This window comes from Podarcis bocagei, assembly GCF_964188305.1.
Source record: "Podarcis bocagei genome assembly, chromosome: 12".
In the NCBI taxonomy this organism is placed as follows: domain Eukaryota; kingdom Metazoa; phylum Chordata; class Lepidosauria; order Squamata; family Lacertidae; genus Podarcis; species Podarcis bocagei.
The window spans coordinates 60,293,199-60,310,871 of record NC_138137.1 but is presented as its reverse complement, the minus strand read 5'-3'; the positions used below and the strand labels follow the sequence as shown (position 1 = coordinate 60,310,871).

At 50.8% G+C, this 17,673-nt stretch overlaps 1 protein-coding gene across 1 annotated transcript in view; it reads right to left on the bottom strand.

The window, feature by feature from the left end:
* Nucleotides 1-17,673, bottom strand: part of LOC308569488 (SCO-spondin-like) — a 198,326-nt gene that overhangs the window by 84,998 nt on the left and 95,655 nt on the right. Inside the window, exons 53-63 of the mRNA XM_081163402.1 lie at nt 17,194-17,340; nt 15,783-15,953; nt 14,545-14,709; nt 13,284-13,463; nt 12,601-12,723; nt 12,343-12,472; nt 9,267-9,392; nt 3,881-3,972; nt 2,888-3,067; nt 1,780-1,944; nt 397-649 (exon numbers count right to left, since the gene is read on the bottom strand). Coding sequence (XP_081019528.1) covers nt 397-649; nt 1,780-1,944; nt 2,888-3,067; nt 3,881-3,972; nt 9,267-9,392; nt 12,343-12,472; nt 12,601-12,723; nt 13,284-13,463; nt 14,545-14,709; nt 15,783-15,953; nt 17,194-17,340 — 1,732 coding nt within the window. The remainder of the gene's footprint in view (nt 1-396; nt 650-1,779; nt 1,945-2,887; nt 3,068-3,880; nt 3,973-9,266; nt 9,393-12,342; nt 12,473-12,600; nt 12,724-13,283; nt 13,464-14,544; nt 14,710-15,782; nt 15,954-17,193; nt 17,341-17,673) is intronic.

Genomic DNA, 17,673 nt, shown 5'->3' with positions numbered 1-17,673 from the left:
AAAATCCTTGGAATCTAGTTTTTATGTCGTACGTGGGATACGTGACTGTGAAATTTCAATCTCAAAAACTAAATAAATAAATTTCTGGAGGAAAAAAAGAGGTCTGGAGGGTGGTGACATGAGAACGGGGCCTTTTCTGCAGTGGCTCCTATTTTGTGGAAGGCTCTCCACAGTTAGTCTCACCTGGCACCTTCCGTATACACCTTTAGGCTTCAGGTGAAATAAATATTTAACTTGGGGATCACTTAAGAAGGAAGTGTTTTATAGATGCATACAATTACAAATTGTGGTGTCTGTGTGTGTGTAGGAATACAGGTTTTCATAAGGGGGGTTCTCCTGGGAGGGGGGGTAAATAAATAATAGTAAAAATGAGAAGAAATGCAATCCATTCATCACCAGTTGTTGCAGGAGTCCAGGAAGGCGACGTCCCCCGGCTGGTAGAGCTCCCCCTGGTGGTAGCAAGGGCACTCTCTGAGCGGCAGGCAGGTGTCGTTGTGCAGGAAGAGACCCCCGGGGCAGGAGCAGCCCTCGCGGCAGCGGGAGGCGCACTCCACGCGGGAGCCTTGGTCCAGGCAGAGGCGGGGGCAGGCGCCCCCCTTCCGCTCGCACTCCTCGGCCGTCTGGTACACCAGGTTCCCCGGGCAGAGCGCTGTGTGGGGTTTGGGGGGGGGGGGACAAAGGGAGAGGCATCTGGTGAGAGACGTAGGCTACCCAGAGGTGTAGCAGGATGGGCGGGGGCTGGAGAGGAAGTGTCTGTCAGGTGTGCGTGCAGGAGCCAGGCCCTGTGACCAGTAGGACTTTGCAGGACTGGGGCCTTCCTACGTTTGTTCTGAAGAGGCAAAGCACAGCCACACAAGTGAGGCCACTTGGTAACTCACAGCACCTGGTGGCAAGAGCCGGGAAGGGATATAAGGTCAGCATTTCCCTTCAGCTCTTTGCTACAGCAACTCGTTCTCTGCCTTGCTGTGTTTGACTCCTTGATTCCTTGTTTCTTGACCCTCGGACCCCTGACTCCCTGACTCCTTGCTTCCTGACCCTTGGACCCTTGGCTTCTTGACCCCTGGTTCTCTGGCCCTCGGACCCTTGGCTTCCTGACTCCTTGCTTCTTGATCCTCGGACCCTTGACTCCCAGCCCTCTGACCCTCTGACTTTTGGCTTTCTGACTCCTGCCTTCTGGACTCCCGTTCCTGCTCCCACCCCGCTATTGTGTCCCCGGTCCCGACGTCCTCAGCTGGGACTTCGATTGCCCATGAACCAAACCATGACAGTGTCAGGGAATGGTCTGAAGACGAGGACTGGGGGGGGGTGCATTCTGATGGAGAGCTGGAGGGGGAAAGGTCACCCCCCCTTTGTCCGCAGCGTGTTCAGAAGCAGAGAGAGAAACAGGAGATGGACAGCTTAGGGGGGAGTTACCCAGTTATGAGATAAGAAGCAGAAGGGAGGGGGCAGCTAGTTGAGACGTCACTCAAGAGTGTGGCGGACCCCCCCTCACCGTGGACTTGGAGGTCCGAACGTATCAGAGAGCAAAGGAGTCAGAGGGAGGGGGGGGACTTCCCGTCGGCACCCGAAATGCTGTGGAAGCCGGAAAGAAGATTAGACTGGCCTGCTGCCTCCTTGTGGAGAGCTGTGCATTTGTGCTCGCAATGTGGTGCTGTAATAAAAGGACCACAAATCTATCAACTGCTCATTGATTCTTATCTTGATTCTTATCTGCGAAGCTACCGGAGGGAGGGAAAGACTCTCCACGCCTGACAGGGACCCCATATCCCAAATGTGTACCTTTGCAGGGCTGGGTGTTGCAATCGCGGGTCTGGATGAGGGGTCCGGAGCACTCTGGGCCCCCGTAGGCTGGCTTGGAGCAGGTGCGGTTGCGGGTCTGGACCCCGGAGTCGCAAGGGGCCGAGCACTGAGACCAGGAGGTCCATGGGGTCCAGATGCCTTCCACTGAGGAGGGAGAGAGGGAGGGAAGAAGGAACAAAAGATGATAAGGAGGTGGTCTGCCTGCTGAGGGTCTAAAGGACCCTGCCCCTGCCTCTCTCCACCTGGCTCTGGGGGGCTTGACAGGCTTCACAAGGACTGCAGCTGCTTTTATATTTTTAATTTTTATCTGTGGTGTTTCAAACGAGACCATCTTGGCTGTGAGCCCTGGAAGACCTGCACCCTGCCTTGCCGGTCCTTCCCCATCTGGCCTGGGAGAGAGTGGAGAGCGGACTGACTCCAGCTACAAAAGCTGAGGCTGTTGAACAGATTCTCGGGCTGGAGTATTTATTTACAGGGGGCGTTGAGAGAGCCTGTTGCTGTTATCGGTACCATGGTTGCGTTTTTAGTTTTAGCTCTTATGATTTGCGTGGAAATTGTTTCCATTGGGTTGTGTACTTTTTGAGGTGTTTTATTTATTGTTTATGACCTCTGTTATGTTTGTAATTATGTAAATCTTGTCGTGTTGTAAGCCGCCTTCAGCATAGTTTCAACTATGGAAAGGCGGCATACAAATAAAATGATGATGGTGATGATGATGATGGTCTCTCCTTTAGCTGTGATCCTTGCATTGGAGGCTGTTGAACTCGATGACCCCTGGGGTAACTTTACAATTCTGTTTCTCTATCCTAGAACCATAGAGCTGGAAGGGTCCCCCAGTGGTCATCTATCCCAACCCCCCTGCAATGCAGGAATGCTCTTTCGACTTGCCACTGCACTGGGGAAGAACCTGAGGGCGCTTCCTGTACGGCGGCCACCTTTCGGGTAAGATCAGCCAAACCTCGAAGCCCAAAGGACGCAATTCCCCAACCTGGTGCCCTTTGGATGTTTCAGACTGCAAACTCCCATCATCCCCGAGGCCGGGGGGGGCTCAGTGCTGCCCCCTCCTTCTGCCCCCCCCTCCTCTCACCTGGGCAGGGGGGCGTGTCACAAAGCTCCTCCTGCACCGTCTCCCCGCTGCAGCTGGCGGCATCCGTGGTGCCATTGCAGTCCCGGAAGCGCTTCCTGACGCCCGCCACGTCCGTGGCATAGTAGCAGGTTTTTGAGCAGGGGGACCAGGGCGTCCATTCGCTCCAGGCAAAGGTGATCTCTGGGGAGGGACAGGAGAAAGAGTGTGGGGCACGGGGTTGGGGGTCACTGGGTCCCCTTCCAGGAGAAGTGAGGCCTCTATAGTCTACTGGCAGGCAGAATAATGAGGAACTTTAAAAAATGATCAAGGTATCATTAAAAACAAACAAACCTGGAGGCTTTTCTCCTGGGGATTTTGGGCCCCAACATACCAAAAAATGCAAAGGAAATATTCTTGTATGCAACGGTAGCAGCAAGAATACTGATCGCAATGAATTGGAAGGGAGAGGAAATCCCAATGAAGCTGGAGTGGCAAAGTTGGAGTATGCCGAACTGGCAAAAATGACAGAAAAACCTTTATTCGAAAATGAGACATGTACAGAAAACCCCATGAGGATTATTACAGCATTATAATGTCAGTGACAGCATTTGAATGACTTCTGTATTAGGATAAATATATGTAATATAATATTGACAAATATGAGTAAAAAGAAAATAGAGATTAACTGTCTATCAGATAAGTAATATTGTAAATACATGGGGTGGTGGGAAGTCATAGGAATTTTTTTAAGAAGAATGTATGGTGATATGAATTAGCAAATACTGATATTTTTTCTTGTATTCTCAATTGGTTGTTTCATACATTTGTTTGTTGTGCTTTTTTGAATATCAATAAAGCATTATATTAAAAAAAAGAGTGCAAAACCACTCCCTGAACAAAAGACTGGCTTGAGAGCTGACGCAGAGGAGTGGAGCTTCTCCTCCAGACTCCCAAGGCATCGGATTTACTTATTTCATGAAAGTGACGCACCTCTTCCTTGTCGGGACCCCTTACCTGAGATGCAGACGGTGTGGCATTCGCGGACCTCCTGGGCATCGCCTTGGCACGGGGCACCGCCATTGGCAGCAGCCGGGTTGGAGGGAGACCTGCAAAAGAGGCAGGGTGGTACATAAGTTAGGGACAGGGAAGAGAGGGTGAAGCTCTGCCTCTGCACCCATCCAGACGGATGGACCCCTGAAGGATGCCACAATTCCTTTTCTCTTATTCATTTATTTAACAAAACGTATAGAGTTAATGAATCAAGTATCTCTAAGCGACATAGAAGCATAGAATTGTAGAGTCCAGTCCAGCCGCCTGCAATGCAGGAATATTTTGCCCCTTGTGGGGCTCGAACCCACAACCCTGAGATTAAGAGTCTCCTGCTCTACTGACTGAGCTATCCTAGAAGAGGACTTGTATAACATATTACTGGGGAAAGGACTGCTTTTCCTGTCCGTTTGCATTTCCTAGTGCAGTAAGTATTGATCTGATGTGCAGAGATCTTACCTATTCTACTTAATTCAAGAGGGTTCTGGAAGCCTCTTTCTGTGAAAGAAGTAAGCAGAAGGTTCATGATGTTTGGGTTATTTCTTCAGAGAAGCTGAGTACAGCTGCCTTAAACTGGTTACAATACGATAATCTTTATTGTCATTGTCCCATACAGAACAACGAGACACCGCACATGCGCCCTACGTAGTGATGCCCGTTCCGGGTGTCACAACGCCTTCCTTCGCCCCTGGCTGACTATAATAATGCCAGAAGGAGCCCGGGTTTCACTCTTTTGCATCTCTCTCTCTTTCTGGTGTGGTGTTCTGTATGTGGTGTGCTTAGTGTTAAGGTTTCGACTTATTATAAATTACTGTGAGTTTATTTTTTTTTATAAAATTTTTTATTGGTTTTTATTTATGGTATGATAAGGTTAAAGCGCACAAAGCTTTTAAAAATAATATTGTTAGGAAAGCATTATACAATGTCTGGACCAGATATAAAGATTTGTTGGAAAATAAAACTCCAAGATGGCTGTCGCCAATGGAGGCAAAAGCTGTGAAAAAGCTTAATATGGATGCTAAATGGCCAAAATATTGGGAGATTTTGGAACAAGAGGGTGATAAACTGAAACTACAGAGTTATGAGAAATTGAAGACCAAAGTACGAGATTGGCTCCATTATTATCAAATAATGGAGGTTTACAAACAAGACAGGAAAATTGGCTTCCAGGTGGAGAAATCAAAACTAGAAACAGAACTGTTAGAACCCAATGCTAAGAATTTGTCAAGAATGTATAATTTGCTGCTGAAATGGAATACACAAGATGAAACAGTGAAATCAGCTATGATTAAGTGGGCACAAGACATTGGTCATAACATCATGTTTGCTGACTGGGAACAGTTGTGGACCACTGGTTTAAAATTTACGGCATGTAATGCCTTAAAAGAAAATATTATGAAAATGATCTATAGGTGGTACATGACCCCAGTCAAGCTAGCAAAAATCTATCATTTGCCTGACAATAAGTGTTGGAAATGTAAAGAAACTGAAGGTACTTTTTATCACCTTTGGTGGACGTGCCCGAAGATTAAGGTTTTCTGGGAAATGATATATAATGAAATGAAAAAGGTACTTAAATGTACTTTCCCTAAGAAACCAGAGGCCTTTCTCTTGGGCATAGTCGGCCAATTGGTGCCAAAGAAAGACAGAACTTTTTTTATGTATGCTACAACAGCAGCAAGAGTACTCATCGCAAAGCATTGGAAGACTCAAGATCTACCCACTTTGGAAGAATGGCAGATGAAGGTGATAGACTATATGGGACTGGCTGAAATGACTGGCAGAATCCGTGATCAGGGGAAAGAGACGGCGGAAGAAGACTGGAAGAAATTTAAAGTTTATCTTAAGAAACATTGTAAAATCAATGAATGCTAAAATGTCGAGGTTTTAAGGGGAAAAAAGGAGACTACAGCTGTAAAAGATTAAGGAAAAGAAAAGAATAATGGGAAAATTTGACAAAACTAAGTGTTAGGATTTGCTGAAATAATTTTGGAAATTGGGATGTAGAAAGGGGAGGTATGGGGAAGTCGGCGAAGTAAAGTTTAAGAAAAAGGGATTTGAAATTATACATGTTTGTTTGTTTGTGTGTTTGTTTGTATTGTGTATTGTTTGTGTTTATAAATACTGTGAGTTTAAGTGAAGTCTGCTGCAACTGGATTTCTTATGGACAGGGCCAATCCTGAATGTATTGGATTTGTGACCATGATGCTCATCTGCCTTCAGTAGCAGTAAAGCTCTGCTGCATGAAATAAAATTCCCTCTGGTCTACTTTTGGGAATCCTGCAATGTGTTTAAGATTTTACTCTGCTAACTATAAATCGGAATCTAATCTGAATCAGTATTGAGTAGAATTTCAACGACAGTTCCATCCATTCATTTTTTAAAAAAATCAAGAAAACACATGGCGACTACGACTAATACATGTGTTACATTTATAATTGTAATTAATTTCTTCAAATATCAGAAGGGCTGTCATTACATGGCAAATGCAGCAAGCTTGTTTCCTGCTGCTCCAGAGGGCACGGTCCGAAGCGATGGCTTCAGATGACAAGGAAGAAGACCATTCCGACCATTATTGCTGCTGCTGTTGTTAATTGAATTTATATACTGCCCTATACCCACAGGTCTAAACATTAGGAAGATCTTTCGGCCTTGGCCCAGTATACCTGAAGGAGCGTCTCCACCCCCATCGTTCTGCCCGGACGCTGAGGTCCAGCTCCGAGGGCCTTCTGGTGGTTCCCTCATTGCGAGAAGCAAAGCTACAGGGAACCAGGCAGAGGGCCTTCTCGGTGGTGGCACCCGCCCTGTGGAACGCCCTCCCACCAGATGTCAAAGCAATGAATGGCTACCTGACATTTAGAAGACATCTTAAGGCAGCCCTGTTCAGGGAAGCTTTTAATCTGTGATATTTTACTGTATTTTTTGTTTCTATGGAAGCCGCCCAGAGTGGCTGGGGAAACCCAGCCAGATGGGCGGGGTACAAATAAATTATTATTATTATTATTATTATTATTATTATTATTATTATTATTATTATTATTATTATTATTATTATTATTCTGGTGGTAAGAGCTCTTCAACAGAGGAACAGACTCCACTGAAAAGTGGTGGTCTCTCTTTGGTTGTCGGTTTTTAAACAGGTTGGAGACTGGAGAGCTATCTTCCAGGGTTTCTTCAGCCAGGCTGATTGACATCCATGCCCTTTTAAATGTGTTGGGTGTGTTTTTTAAATTTTGTTTTCTTTTTATGTATTTTGTTTTTATCTTGTATTTTTATGCTGTGACCTGCCCTGCGATCTTAAATAAAAAAGCAATTTCAATGGCTAATTCGCATCACCTACTCCAGTGGGATGAGTCGGGGGGGCAAGGAGAGGAAAAAAAACAAAAACAAACCCACATTTTGATCACAACCTTCCTTGGGAGGGCCGGATAAAAAAAAACCTGCCTCAAGAGGCCACTGTTAGGATATAATTCCGTTCCACCTTAAAAGGGAACAGGCTGTTGTGTGTCACATGCCTGTTTACTTCCAGCACTTGCTGGGAACTTCCGTTTGTATACAGTGGTGCCTCGCAAGACGAAATTAATTCGTTCCGCAATTCTCTTCGTCTTGCGGGTTTTTCGTCTTGCGATGCACGGTTTCCCATAGGAATGCATTGAAAATCAATTAATGCGTTCCTAGGGAAACCACCTTCAGGCCAGGTCCGGGGACAGTCTGTCCCCGGACCTCTTCTGAAGGCTGGGGGGGGGGGGACAAGGGCTTTTCTTCCCACCCCCAGCATTTTAAAAAAACCTGGGACAGCGGAGGACTTCTCCGCTGTCCGGGCGATCTTAAAATGCTGGCGGGCGGCATTTTAAAATCGCCCCGGACAGCGGAGGACTTCTCCGCTGTCCGGGGCGATTTAAAAGCCCCTGGGAAGGCAGGCAGGGGGGAGCAAAGACTTTCGCCCCCTGCCCGCCTTCAGAAGGTGTTCCCACCCCCCCGCCCGGCTTCGCAGCAGCGCTACGAAGCCCGGCAGCTGGGGCAGCTGTTCCCGCCCCACCTCCCCCCTTCGGAACATCGTTCCGAAGGGGGGCGGATGGGGCAGCTGTTCCCGCCCCACCTCCCCCCTTCGGAACATCGTTCCGAAGTGGGGCGGATGGGGCAGCTGTTCCCGCCCCACCTCCCCCCTTCGGAATATCGTTCCGAAGCGGGGCGGATGGGGCAGCTGTTCCCGCCCCACCTTCCCCCTTCGGAACATCGTTCCGAAGCGGGGCGGATGGGGCAGCTGTTCCCGCCCCACCTCCCCCCTTCGGAACATCGTTCCGAAGCGGGGCGGATGGGGCAGATGTTCCCGCCCCCCCTCCCCCCTTCGGAACATCGTTCCGAAGCGGGGCGGATGGGGCAGATGTTCCCGCCCCCTCCCCCCTTCGGAACATCGTTCCGAAGCGGGGCGGCTGGGGCAGATGTTCCCGCCCCCCCTCCCCCCTTCGGAACATCGTTCCGAAGCGGGGCGGATGGGGCAGCTGTTCCCGCCCCCCTCCCCCCTTCGGAACATCGTTCCGAAGTGGGGCGGCTGGGGCAGATGTTCCCGCCCCCCGCTTCGGAACAGCGTTTTAAAATGCTGGGGGTCGGCAGCGAACGCTCCCGACCCCCAGCATTTTAAAATCTCCCCGGGACAGAGACTTCTCTGCTGTCCCTTGGAGATTTTAAAATGCTGGGGGTCGGCAGCGAACGCTTTGCTCCCGCCCGCCAGCATTTTAAGATCGCCCGGGGCAGGCGGGGGGGGGAAGGCAGGCGGGGGGGAGCAAAGACTTTTGCCCCCCGCCGGCCTTCAGAAGAGGTCCTCTTCTGAAGGCCGGCTGTGGGCGAAAGTCTTTGCTCCCGACCGCCAGCATTTCCCTATGGGCTTTCGTCTTGCGATGCAAGCCCATAGGGAAATTCGTCTTGCGAAGCGCCTCCAAAACAGAAAACCCTTTCGTCTTGCGGGTTTTCCGTCTTGCGAGGCATTCGTCTTGCGGGGTACCACTGTATAGCTTTTGTGTTACAGCTGTTTTGCTGGAGACGAAGGGAAGCAGACATGTTTTCCTTTGTTCCTGAACTATGCTGAATAAATGCTGTAAATATGCTTACACATTACTCTGTCTACCTCTTCTGCTGTGAGAAGATTTATTCACTTTGCTGACAGAGCATGCGCGGGTCTCTAAACGTATCTGAGGCTCGTGTCGCTGACTGATGCTGTTCCAAGGGAGACCAGTGATCGCCCGGCTGCCGGCCGGTGGCTGGAGCCAGCTGGGGACCTGCCTGATGCCCCCGTCTCTCCAGCAGTATCCCAACAGCCACATCCCACCCACAGGTGGACGCTGCCCTCCTTCACCTGAATCTCTGCTGCATGCCGACCCCACAGCTCCTTCCGCAAGGGCTCCACGGAGACCAAGCCGACCAGCCACATTTCACGGGGCAGGAAACCGAGTCGCAGGTCACGGCGCCTTCCAGGCAGACGCTGGTGGTGGGAGCGGGAAGGAGGGGGAGGACAAAAGCTCATCAGGACTGAATCTGGACCCCATAACCACCACCACCACCCCAAAAGGGGGGAACCTGTGACCCTCCCATCAGCCCCAGGGGGGAAAGGCAGAGACTGGGAACCTTTCATATCTTGAGGGCCACATTCTCTTTTTTTATATATAAAATTTATTTGGTTCTTCAAATATTTTACAGAGATATATCACACATAAATAATAAAAACAAGATTCCCAGGAATCTCCTGGACTTCCACCCTCCCCTTTGTGGGTCCTATTATTAATCCTTTCCTCCTGCATCTTTTATGATACAGTGGCACCTTGGATCTCAAACGCTTTGGTACTCATACATCTTGGAACCCAAACACTGCAAACCCGGAAGTAAGTGTTCCGGTTTGCGGACTTTTTTCGGAAGCCAAACATGCTCCGTTTGGAGTGTTACGCTTCTGATCTGAGAGCCCCATTTCTGTTTTGAGAGTTACGCCGTGCAGCGGCGTAGCGTGGGTTGTCAGCACCCGGGGCAAGGCAAGTAATTTGCGCCCCCTAACCCCTAACCTGCCGCCCCTGCCAGCTTCTTCTTGCTGCTGCCTGGTCTGGTCTGGTGTGGTTCTCTCCCGCGCTCAGCGCTGCGCTGGGCGGCCGCTGCACTGTCCCTCCCCCAGATAGTCCCTCGCTCTCTCTCCGCACCGCACGCCTGGCACCCACCCCCTCCACAGTGGGAGGCGACCCAGCGGCTTGGATCGGATTCGCACAGCCAGCACTGCAGTGAGAGAGAGTGAGTGAGCCAGGTAGGGGCAGATAGCTGCGAGTGCGAGCGCGCGCCCCCAGATGTTGCGCCCGGTGTGGCTGGCCCCCCCTGCACCCCCCACGCTACGCCACTGACGCTGTGGTCTGTCTGTTTTTGCTATTTTGCATTTTTGTTTTTGCAGCTCTTTTTTGTGTGTGGCTGTGGAACCCAGTTCAGCTATTGGTTGATTGCGTGACTGCAGTACATTGTTTATTGCTTTCATTTTATGGATCAATGGTCTCGTTAGATAGTAAAATTCATGTTATTTGCTGTTTTAGGTGTTGTTTTTAAAAGTCTGGAATGGATCAATCAATCAGTCTGTTTTGCATTACTTTCTATGGGAAAGCATGCCTTGGTTTTGGAACACTTTGGTTTTGGAACGGACTTCCAGAATGGATTAAGTTTGAGAACCAAGGTACCACTGTAATCCAAAACCTTTGCCTCTTCTGTTATGTCCAGAATTCAACATTAAACTTTCAGTAATATTCCAATCCTACTATTTTAACTGTTTATAATGGTCTTTAAGGTAAGTTATAAAGGTTCCCCATTCCTTGTTAAAACTTTGGTCTTGCTGATTTCTGACTCTCCCGGTCATTTTAGCCATTTCAGCATAGTCCATTAACTTCACCTGCCATTCTTCTCTGGTGGGGGGGCCACATTCTTTTCTGGGCGGCCTCCCAAGGGTTAGCCTCTAGACAGCTGGTCACAGGTCTGGGTGCAATGGAGCAGTTTCCGAAAGAACGGGACCCTCGGCTCCTCCGGCACAGATACCCTCCCTGGTGGGTTATGGGCCCACAACCCGAGACTTCTCCTGCACAGACGTCATCATTGCTCTACCCTTTTCACACCCCTCCTGGCACTAGGAGGCAGTGGAGCAGGGGAAGGTGGGCAATCTACTGACTTGTCCCTCGCCTGAACCATCCCTTCTTCCTCCGCCCAATCCCGTGTGCCTTCCTCCGCTTCAGACTGCTCGCTCCTCTTCAGTGTCAGGGACTGGACTGAGGAGGAATGGTGGAGACCGCCCCCTCCTCCTGCACTTCCCAGAAAAGGGGGAGACAGTATAGATTTAGAACAGCGGTTTGCAGAAGGTCACAGTTCAGAGGCTGCAGAGGGGAGAAGCTGGGAAATATTGGGAGATGAGCAGGAAGAAGTCGAAGAAGCACCAGGGGAGAGACAGCGGAAAGACTCAGTGTCTTTAGAAAGCATGCCAGAACCCCCCTCTCCCAGAACCCGGCAGGCATCGAAAGTAGGAGAACAGAAAGCTCAGAGGCAGAAAGCACAGATCAGCCAACGCAGGGATGACGTATAATAGGAGAGACGGAGGAGGTGGGACTTTACTCAGAGCAACGCCATTATCCAAGAGACGGCACTGCTACATCTCTGTGAATATTGAATAAAAGACCTTGGTAAGAGCTTCTTGTCTTTCCATTTCTGGCAGCCTGCCGTGAGGCAGGGGGGGTCAGATTCCCTGAAGACTCCTGCCTTGTGGGTGGCCGGGCTCCCGGTAGAGTCCAGGGTCAGGTTCAAGGTGCTGGTTTTGACCTTTAAAGCCCTTTGCAGGCCAGGACCCTCGTACCTACAGGACCGTCTATCCTGGTATGCCCTGCGGAGGACCTTGCGGTCTTCAAACAAAACATCTTGGAGATCCTGGGCCACAGGGAGGTTAGACTGGCCTCAACTAGGACCAGGGCCTTTTCAGTACTGGCCCCGATGTGGTGGAACGCTCTGTCATGAGAGACCAGGGCCCTGCGGGACTTGACATCTTTCCGCAGGGCCTGCAAGACAGAGCTGTTCCGTCTGGCCTTTGGTTTGGACTCGGTCTGATCCTTATGTATCCTTCCCCTTATGGTCTTGATTTATCAGCTATTTTAAAATGAACCTGTATTTTAAATTGGGGTTTTTTTTCTTATTATGTTTTTACTGTAATTTTATTGGTGTTAGCCGCCCTGAGCCTGGCTCTAGCTGGGGAGGGCGGGGTATAAATAAAATATTATTATTATTATTATTTATTTATTATTATAAATTGCCGGTTCCCTCTCCCGGGTTGCTCCCCTGGTCGCCTGACTGTGCCCGACACTCTTCAGAGCCCTGCCAGAGGAGGAGGAGGAGGAGGGTGGGGCACCAGAGGGACCCCGTCCCCCGCTCACCACTGGCTGCAGTTGTCCCTCAGGAACATCTCCCCCGGGATGCGACGCTCGTGATCGAAGAAGCAGTGGCACTGGCTGACATTCACGCAGCCCCCGTCCTGCAGGAAGAGCCCCGGGGGGCAGCGGCAGCCTGAGAGGAGAGACAGAGGGGGCTGGAGGTCAGAGCAGGGGGCAGGGATAGAAGGAGCCCCTTTTCTAGGCTAGGAAGGGATCGGGAACATGGTGCCCCCCTCCTAGCCCCGGGGAAAACATGCTCACCCTCCACGCAGCTGCTGGGGCAACTCGTCTTCAGGCTCAGCTGGCGGCACGTTTGGGGACAGGGAGCCACGAGGCCTCGCTCGCAGTGCCCGGCTTGCACGTAGACCATGTCTGGCCCGCAGTCTGCAGAGGGAACAGGCGAGAGGAGGAGGTCGGGGCGCGGGAAAAGGGAAGCGAAGCTTAGTGGGTGGAGGGGGCAGGGCTTGCAGCCATCCAGTCTTCCTCCCCTTCCCTCCCCTAATTCACAAAGCAATCCAGAAGAGCCTATAGCTCCTGCCCATCTGCCCCATGTTGTCAGTCCAGGGATTATTCAGTTTGTAACTCAAGGGTTAAATCAGTAACTCAGCTATAGAGGGTGGAGAAGGAGTTGCTTAGCAACCAGGCAGAGTGGCATGATCTCAGGCGAGGTGGCCCAGGGCCCTGATTGGCTGTGATTTCTGACGGAGTTTTTCCTCTGTGTGTTTGGTTGAAGGCTTCTCTGGTACGTACAAGGCCAGATGTAAAGAAAGACAAAACCTCTCTGTTCTTTTCTCCCCAAATTGTTCACTGTTTCTGTTGGGTTTCCTAATATTCCTGCCATCCCCCAGGATCATCCTTCCCCCATCTCAGGCCACCACTGCTCCATCACTGGCCCACCTTTCTTTTCTGACCCTCCCTGTCTCCCAAATGCAGCCAGCACTTACCCCGGGCATCTCCGCAGGGCTGCTGGTTGCAAGTTTCCATCTGCACAGCGTCCCCCGGGCAAGGCTGCCCCCCATTCTTGGGCGGGGGGTCGGCGCAGGTCCTGGTGCGGCTCCGCACGCCGCCGCGGCACTCGGCGTCACAGTCCGACCATTCGCCCCAGGATGCCCAGGTGCCATTAACTGGGCGGAGAGAAAGAGCCACGTGACTGAGCTCGTCATGCAACCACAGAATTGGACCCCTGTATCTTAAGGCAGTATTTTGTCATGCCAACCTTCCCGTGCCTTTTTGGAATAAATAACGGGGAGCCGGTTTAAATGATTTCGTCGACTATGAATGAAAGATGTGTTTTTAAGAGTCTGGCAAAATCAACATTTTAAGCAAAATGTTACACGTGAAGCCTGCAAGCTTTTCGCTTTAGCCCACCTCGCAAGGTTGTTGTAAGAAATTGGCACAGGTGACGCGTAATACCCGTTCTGCATTTGCAAGAACTTGATCTTTTAATGCGGCAGCACCTGTCCTTTGGAACTACCTGCCTCTTGACATCAGGCAGAGATGCCTTCATTGCACTCTTTTCTGCACCTGCTAAATACGTTATTGTTCAGGCAAGTTTCAATCCTGTTTTCAATCCTGTTTTCAGCCTCTATTTTAACTTTTTGAATGCCTTAATTTTTGCTGTTAATTTTCCTTACTGCTAACGTTTGATTTATCTCCCAACCTCCCGCAAACTGTTTTGAGGCTGTTTAGTTTGTAATCTAGTGGTGTATTCATTTTATGAAATAAACTCCACATCTTTCATAAAACGTATACGCCACTAGATTGCAAACTAAACAGCCTCAAAGCAGCATGCAAAAAGATAAATCAGTTGGTAGCTCAGTTGGTTAGCACGTGGTGCTGATAACACAAAGGTTGCAGGTTTCATCCAGCTGCATATTCCTGCATTGCAAGGGGTTGGACTGGATGACGCTCAGGGTCCTTTCCAACCCTACAATTCCATAATTCCATGTTTTTATGAAGGGCTTCAGGCCTGAGAAGGCTTGAGAGGGTATTGGGGCTCGAATCCTGCTTGCGAGTTTCACTTTATTTCACTATATGAATAAGTTTCTGTTTGAAATATTCAGCACTTGCAAAATTCAATTCCTTTCCCAAAGGGTTCTCCTTCAGGCCGGGCATCTGCAGAGACGATGAGAAGCGGAGGGAGCCTTTTGAGCCCCGCCTGCCCAGGAACCCACTGCTCCCAGGTAAGTGAGGAGAAGGCCTTACCTGGGCAGGCCCGCAGGAAGCAGGAGCGGCTGTCAAACTCATCGCGGTCACACTGCCCCCCAGGCAGGGCGTTGCGGAGCAAGTCCCGGCGCCGGAAGGTCACCCCCAGCCCGCACGACCGACTGCATTCACTCCAGGTGGTCCACGGGGACATGATGCAGTCCGCTGCCAGAGAAGGGAGAGAGGCAGGATTGGACCAGAACTATAGTTCCGGCAAAGGCCAGGAGAGAAACATCCTAACCTTGATCTGAGCTGGTGCCCTTTTCTTTAGGACGGAGGTGTGTGGGGGGGGAGATTTCATCGCCCAAGGGCCGCATTCCATGCTGGACAACCTTCCAGGGGCCACATGGCCAGTGGGGGTGGAGCCAGAGGCAGAAGTGGGAGGAGCCACAGATTTAAATTTTACACGTGGCAGGTGTCAGGAGCGAGCTGGCAGGAAACCACACTGTGCAATTTAGCTCTTTATTAGCAAGAACACAATCTGCACAGTCTTGATGGACTGTCAAAAATGACATGCAGAAATGTTTTGGGTTGGGGCACTGTTGAGGGGGTTTTGTTGTGGCTGTTGATACTAATTTTTTGTGTCTTCATTTTGGATTAATGTGGCAATATAATTGTTCAGTTGGGTTGTGCACTTTTTGAAGCTTCCTTTATTATTTATAACTGCTTTTATGTTTGTAGTTATGTGGGTTTTTTAATATGTTGTAAGCTGCCTTGAACATAGTTTTAACTTTGAGAAAGTGGCATACAAATAAAATGATTGATTGATTGACTGTCAGGACTCATGAGCACAACAGCTCAACCCTAGTAGGTCTGGCCCCATGGATCAGTTGCTGAGACTGAAAGTCCCTGCCTCCCCTAAGTCCCCTCCTATCCAGGGTTTTTTCCAAGCAATCAGAGACCGTGCCTGAGTGTGGCAAACCTCTCCTCCGCCCTTTTCATGCCTCTCTTGGTTCAGGGGAGCTTGTCACAGCAGGAGGGGGAGACACCTGTGACTCTTCACCAGCTTCTGCCTCTGACGCTTGACTTCTCTCTGCCACGGACTCCCCGCTCACCTTCCATCCAGGAAAGCGAGAGGCACCCTCCGCCTTCAGGGACACAGTCCAGCCAGGCAAAAACCCTCAGGGAAGGGGGGGGGCAGAGCATGGCCGAGCCATGCCCTCATTTGCCCATCCCTGCTCTCATGCAGAATGGGGGGGGGGGTGAGGGGAGCGACTATCTGCCCCAATCTGACATACCACAGTTGGCCTCGTCGGACCCATCCTGGCAATCCTGGCGGAGATCGCAGCGCCGCTCCAGCGCCAGGCATTCCCCGCTGCCACAGGTGAATTGCTTGGCAGAGCAGACGCTGGGAGGGCCCAGTGGGGGCAGCAGGGTGGTGGTGGGGGTGGCGGGAGCAGTGGGACCACCTGTGGGGGGGAAGTGCAATGCAATGGTTAGAGCGTCGGACTAGGACCAGGGAGACCAGGCGCCGAGTCCCACTTTGTCAGGCGTAACTTCACTGGCAAGAATTAAAGAGCAGTTTATATTTTGTAGTCCTTTTTGTTACCTGGTTACAAGCAAAAATCCACATCTCTCGACAAGGAGAGTGGTTGACTACTCTAAATCCTCCCCTTTCCATCCCCAGCAACATCTTGGGCACCAATGGGAAGTTCCTTCTCCTCTCTAGTCTTTGTTCTTTAATACAGGCAGACCTCCTAGTTCTTGGGGAGGGAAGATTCCCCACATTCTCTAATGACGCCTCTGCTGCCTGCTCCCTCCCTTCTGTCTCTCTTCCCATTATCTCGTAACTAGGCAACTCCTCTCAAAACAGCTCAGGGTCTGTGTCTCTCTCTGTTCCTGAAACTGCTGGAAATGGGGGGGGGGTCTTCCTCCTCCTCCCAGTAGGTGAGGAACCCTCTCTGTCACCCGGGTCAGGACGCCGAGGGGTGGGGTGAACCACCCAGTGATGCATGCGCGACATCCGTACAGACTGCGCACATGTGACAGCTGGTACAGATTGTGCCTGCGCAGCAGCTGGTACGGTTGCCACACGATTGCCAGCCTGCACAGACGCCGCATATGAGCGCCAGCCCTTGCAGATGTCCATACGGTTGCCATGCAAGCAGCAGCCCGTATGGACACCGGGCAGATGTGGCACCCACACTGACTGCATGCATGCCCTCCACCACTCTTCAGCTGGGGGGAGGCAGCGGGCCATCTTGCCACCCCCCCCGGGTTGTGCCCGGGGCGGCCCGCCCCCTCCGCCTCCCCTTTGTACGCCCCTGCCTCCTCCTCCTCTTCAGAGAGGAGCTGATCTGCCTGAGAATGCATTCTCCAGTCCTCTGATCCAGACCATTCCCTGGCACACTTGTTCCTGAAGCCCATTGGGTGACTTGACAGATGGCTAAAGCATCCCTGGGGGAGAACCACCAACCCCTGAACTTTTGGTTAATGGCAATTGCCACCAGCCTCTGTGCGTGGGTGCAATGGCACCCTTGAGATCTTCCCTGGCACCCACAGAGCATCTGTGATCCCAGGTTGGATATATGCGCAAATTAAAAGCACCACATTGGACTCCATTCCACGGAAACCGGAGCTGCGCCTGCGCCTTGGATCCCCAGAGTTTCTCGCCTCTTGGCAAAGGGAGCGGCAGGTAGCAAAACTCACCGCAGTGCATCTCGTCCGAACCATCCAGACAGTCTTCTTGGCCGTCGCAAACAAAGGCGGCCTCAACGCAGCCGAAGACTTCACAGGCGAACTGCCCCTGGGTGCAGAGGATTCTGGGAAGCCCGGGGCTGGGAGTTCGAGTCAGCGCTGTCAGAGGAAAACAGCACCTTATGGGGGCTGGCAGGGGGACTGATTTCCAGTTGCTCTGGGGCTCGGATCCTGCGTGCGGGTTTCCCAGGATGGCCTCACGAGAGCAGGAAGCTGGACCAAATGGGCCACAGGCTGGATCCAACCACAGGGCTCTATTATTATTATTATTATTATTATTATTATTATTATTATTATTATTATTATTATTTTATTATTAAACATTTCAACATAACAATTCAAAAACATATCAACCTCATTTCCCCCCCCCATAAATCCCCCCTAAAAAGATAATACTGCCAGTGTTTTTTTATCCGTTTACAATTTATCTGT